At 38.0% G+C, this 5,975-nt stretch overlaps 1 protein-coding gene across 1 annotated transcript in view; it reads left to right on the forward strand.

Moving 5' to 3' along the window:
* Window positions 1-5,975, forward strand: part of HELRODRAFT_188108 (hypothetical protein) — a gene marked incomplete at its 5' end in the record, with an annotated part of 10,118 nt that overhangs the window by 600 nt on the left and 3,543 nt on the right. Inside the window, 2 exons of the mRNA XM_009011577.1 lie at window positions 804-1,011; window positions 1,523-5,935. Coding sequence (XP_009009825.1) covers window positions 804-1,011; window positions 1,523-5,935 — 4,621 coding nt within the window. The remainder of the gene's footprint in view (window positions 1-803; window positions 1,012-1,522; window positions 5,936-5,975) is intronic.

The following is a 5,975-nucleotide window of genomic DNA, read 5'->3' on the forward strand; positions in this document are numbered from 1 at the left end:
ATCATCATAATCATTAATTAATTAAACAATTAACGTTGTTGATGCTAATATCATTATTAATAATATTATTATTGTTATTATTATTGTTGTTGTTAATGCTATTATTATTACTATTATTATTGTTATTATTGCTATCCATACAAATTAGATGTTAATTGAACGTGTATGGCTACCTATAGCCGTGTTATCTAGAATAATTTTGTGTGTTTTGGGTGTAGCAATTAATTAATAATTATGATTCTCATTACTTAATTAATTAACTATGTAATAATTGTCACTGAATAGTAAAATAACATAATTATAATTTGCGATAGTGAGGCGGCAACTGCCACGTGGCTATCATCATCATCATTACCATCATCATCATTACCACCATCATCATCATCATCATTATCACCATCATCGTAACCATCATAGTTATTTTAACAAAGATTCCTCCATAATTTTTCATCACAATGATCACTATTGTCGTCGTCATCATCTCATTATCACCATCTTTCAACGTGCCATCGTTATCAGCAACACCATCTTGGCTACCATCAGTATTATTATTATAATTATCGATCATCATCATCATTAGTGAGATTGTTATCATCAACTATTGAAGACTGAATGCCAACTTTATTTTGGCTCTTTGTAAAGTCGTTATTTGTAAACACAATCCTCTTTCTTTCTGTCTTTTACCATAATCATTTTCACCATCCATCAATATAATGTTAAAAAATGATTAGTAATTCGTTAATTAATTAGTTTATTAATAATTTGTTTAATTAATTAATGGTTACATTTTACAAAACTTTCAGATGGATCAACTTTCTAACTATCTTGCCAATCCATCTAATCCGGCTTTCATTCCAATTCCGGAAGAGTTCACGCTGCCTGAGACTCCCATCAGCACTCCCAACTCTGTCATTATCCCAAAGATGATCCCGTTCATTCCTCCTTTAATTCGTTTGCCGCCTGATCCGCTCTTTCTCTCGGCCTTTCCACCAGGGCAATTATTTCCGACAAGTAAGTTTTTAATGATTTTATTTTGTTTGTTGTTGTTGTTTGTTTGGTGTTGTTTGGTATTTGTTTGTTAGTGTTTGTTGTCGGTGTTTGTTGTTGGTGTTTGTTGTTGAAACTTATTTACAAAAGCAAGCTTTTCTTTAAATATAAACAACAACAACGACAAAACAAAGCAAACATTTCTTCTCGAGATAGGATTTGGTCACCTCTGGTTTTTAACTACGACACCATCTCGTTTTTACCATTTTTGTTGTCTGTTTGTGTTGGTGTTCGTTGTAGTTGTTTGTTTTGTTTATTACTCTTTAAAACATCAGAATCTGACCAACGCAGAAACTGTTACAACATGCAAGGCTATAGTATAAAATGATAGCGAAAAATAAATAACGGAGAAAAAAAATGTCTATGCATGAAAAGTATGGAGAAAATAGTTGTTGCATATTGTTGTTGCACATTCTTGTAGAGCGTTCACGTTAAATATAAAGATTAACATCTCACCTCACTTCGTCCAACACAGCCTATAGTAGCTCCACGTTGAAACGCGGTCATCCTGATCTATCTGTCGGAACGCCTGACAGCTCTGCAACAAATTCACCCTTCAAAGCGCCTCAACTGCTCGCCGGTGCAAACATCTGTGACGATGCTGGGGCTAACAAAAGTTTCCCATCAACCACAGGTGGCGAGGTTCATCGAATTTCTACAGCCAGCAACAATTGCAACAACAACATAGCATACAACAACGTCCCAAACAGCAACAACGCAAGCAGCAATCCACATCCACAATCACTCGGCTCCTTCCCACCAAATGACATCAGCAATCTCAATCACATTACAAACCCTGACAGTGGTTCGCTATCTAGCCACAATCAGATTGTTGAATGCAGCAATCACTACCAAGAGAACACGAGCGACCGAATAAGCAGCACAGCAAATTTCAACCCTGGTTTTTTTTCGCCTGGTTTTTTTTTTAATGCAAAGCAAACAGCATTGGTTAATACACACATCATTGGGAGAGACATGGCTTCGACCTTTCACTTGAATAATCCAACAGATCAAAGAATGAACAACTGCCTGCAACAACCAGGTCTACAGAATCAACCACTGGTGATGTCGCCGCAATATCGACCACCATTAGAAGCGCTTCAGAATCAACCATCTTTAGTGGCGCCACATTATCAACCACCGTTAAGGGCGCCACAATATCGACTACGATTAGAAGCGACACTATGTCAACCGCCACGATATCAACAACAACTAATGGCGCCACAAATTCGACCACCTTTGGGGGCGCCACTAATAATGGCGCCACAATATCAACCAGCGTTTGAAGCGCCACGATATCAGCCACCGTTAGAGGCAGCACAGAATCAACCATTCATAATGGCACCACAATATCGACCAGCGTTAAATGCGCCAATATATCGACCACCATTAGAGACGCCGCAATATCTACCATCTCTAGTGGCTCTGCAATATCAAGCACCATTAAGAGCACCACTGCCACACCAGCCACCACTCCAACTGTTTCAGTTGCAGCAGCAGCAACAACAACAGCAGCAACAGCAACAGTATTCACTCCCGCAGAATGCTCATTTACATGAAAAAATGCCCAACTACGATCATTTATTTGCTTGCCCACCGTCAGTTTTGCGCGAAAGTTTGTGTGTGAAAGAGCGGGAAGAACAAGCTCATCGGGGAAATCTTTTTTTGCCCTTATCACAAAATAATAAATTGGAACAAAAAAACGCATTCCTCAAACTGTTAAAATTATGTAAAAACAACAATGAACAGCAGAAACAAGAACCATCTCAACCACAACAACAAGATGAATTTCAACAGCGGCAGCAACAACAGCAACAATTTCAGCAGCAACAATTTCAGCAGCAACAATTTCAGCAGCAACAACAACTTCAGCAACAACAATTTCAGCAGCAACAACAACTTCAGCAACAACAGCTGCAACAACAATTTCAGCAACAACAACAACTCTCACAACAGCAGCAACACCAGCAACTTATTCAACAGTATCAGCAGCAGCTGCAGCTGCAACAGCAGCAGCAACAGCAGCTGCTGCAACCACAGCAGCATAAAAATCAGCTACCGTACTCATACCAACACCAAACAAACGCATGTTTGAGTAATGAGAGTTTACCCGCTGATAAGTTTTCAGCAAGAAATGGTGAAAAAGTTAAAACAGTAACTCCAAAAAGGAGGAAAGAAATAAACAAACGTAGCAAAGAAAATCAATCGAAAACAAAAGTGGAACAAATAACGCCAGATCAATCACCGGAGCAACAACAAAAATCTCTAGAAAAGTTACAACTACCTGAAAAACCACCACCGCTGCAACCAATCTTACAACCATCACCACCGGAACTGAAGCCACTTCATCAACCACCACGGCTACAAAAACCACCATTACAGAAATCACCCCAGAAGCTACAACAGCCATCACCGCCACTATCAGCAACACAATCGCAACAACTGCTGCAAAAAACAACAGAGCAACAACAACCACAACAGTTTTCGCAATTAGGACAGTCCTCACATGAACAACAACCACAGCATCAACTGCAACAACACCAAGAGGTAGAAACAAAAACTCCAAACAGAAAGAAGAGATGTCAACTGGATGACATGGATGAGAAACAACATTCGACAAAGAAGAAAAAACCATCTTCCGATCTTGAAAAAGTATTCAACTTTGAAGCTGAACAACAAGAAATACAGAAATGTCAAGAATTAATGCAGCAACTGATGCAGTTGCCACATGAAGAACAGGTACCACAAGAAAAACAGCTACTACATGAAAAGCAGCTACAACTACAAGAACAAATTTATCAGCGGCAAGTACCACAACAACTATTTCAAACTCACCAGCAGTTACTACAACCACCATCGCTTCAAATACCTAACCAACTCCAACATCTATCGCAACAACTGCCACAACAACTTTTACAACAATCCAAACAATTGGAACAACCACAACAACTCATTCAACACATGTCACAACAAATATCTCAACAACAAACACAACAACATGAAGCTTCATCTCCTGTTAAATGTAGAAGAATTGAGAGCAAGTCTGAAACCAAAACTCCTGTGAAGAGGAAAGGTGATCTCAGTAAATACAAAAAACAAACTCCAAAAACAAAAAAGAAAAAATCAGTTTTAGATGTTGAACAAAAATTGAATACTGACGACAAAAAACTACCACAGCTGCAACCGCAACTACCACAACAACCTCCACAACAGCCAAAACAACAGCTGCAGCAAACAGATATACTACAAAAACATCTGCAAAACCAGCAACTACTAGCCTCATCAAGCTCCGAACTACACTGTTTCATGCAACAAGTTTTGGTAAAACCTTTGTATATTTTTACAAAGATCATTTCTACCTATTTAGATGAAAGGCACAATGAAGCTGCCAGTGGAGACTTGAATAGGGAGCAGTATATTAGTTTGTATGGAGACCTCATCATGCAGCTCTACTCTGAATATGAATTATCATTTAAAAATGTACCGCATCCTATAAAATGGTTAGTTTTCGATTTGTTGTTGCTTTGTATTACTGCCCAACGCAGGTTAGAAAAACCGGACGAAAAAAATTTGGATGTTGAAATTTTTTTTCAAAAGTTCCAAGAACTGGATGTTAATTTTCGTGAACAAATGAAAGAAAAAAATCAAGATGAGAATGATGGTAACATTCAAGAAGACCATAGGCAAAATATTGAACGTAAGTATCCAGAGCTGAATGGAAGACTATTCACGGTGGCCAGGAATAAATTATTTTGGGTGTACTTCGATGTGGTGACCTGCTGCGTTGAAAGGAGACCTCTGAAGAACTTCGTTTACAACAACATGGACCACCTGACTGAAATCTTAGACGCGCTCAAAGATAAACCACAACTAATTGAAATACTACTTTCACAAACACCACACCAACAAGAACAACAACCTCTTCATTCGTATCAGCAATCACAACAACAACAGCAACAAATGCAACAAAACTGTTCCACGGAGACAGGAAATGATGAACCTCTCAAACAGCTGCCATCCCAACAAGTTGATCCACATAATCATCCTGACCAACGTGAAAAATTGATCCCAAAGGAAACAAAACTGTTTGAATCACAACAACAACAACAACAACAACCACAGCAACGAGAAGATGAACGTGAAATTAGTCTACAGAATCAACAGAGTGAACAACAACAAGAGGACAAACTATTTTATCAACAAACTGAAGATGATAGACAACTTGAAAAGGTGCAAAAAGTTATATCGCAACAAAAACAACAGCAACAACAACAGATTAAAAAACAACTACAGCAACAAATTAAAAATGACAAACGTGTTGAAGATGAACATCAAATCAAAAAAGTTAATAAACAAAATGGACAACAACAACAACAACAACAACAACAAAACCAACTACAACAACATCAGCAATCGAAAGATGACCAACAATTTAAAGATGTACTCGAAGAAAACCCCCAAAAGCAGCTGACTGAACAGCAAAACAATCAACAACAATCTGAAGATAAAAAAACACCTGAAGTTGAGCTTGAAGCCAAACCCCCAAAACAACAGAGAGAACAACGACAACGGGTTGAAAAGGATCATAAATTTAAACCTCAGATACAACAACAGCAACAACAACAACAACAAACTAATAAACAACAACAATGCGAAACTACAAACACGCAAAAATTTGAAAAACAATCAAAAGATGACAAACAAATTGATAACGATCATCAAGTCAAACCAAAGGATCAACAGAGGGAACCACAACCACCACAACAGCAGCAGCAGCAGCAGTTTCAGTCACAACTTTCAAAAGATGACAAGCAGCGTGAAGATGAACATGAAACTAAACTAAAAAAACAACACAGGGAGGAGAAAAAAGAACAATCAAACCAACGAGGTAAACATAACCAACCTCCACAAAACAAACAAACAAAACA

Source organism: Helobdella robusta (genome assembly GCF_000326865.2).
Source record: "Helobdella robusta unplaced genomic scaffold HELROscaffold_1, whole genome shotgun sequence".
Taxonomy (NCBI): Eukaryota; Metazoa; Annelida; class Clitellata; order Rhynchobdellida; family Glossiphoniidae; genus Helobdella; species Helobdella robusta.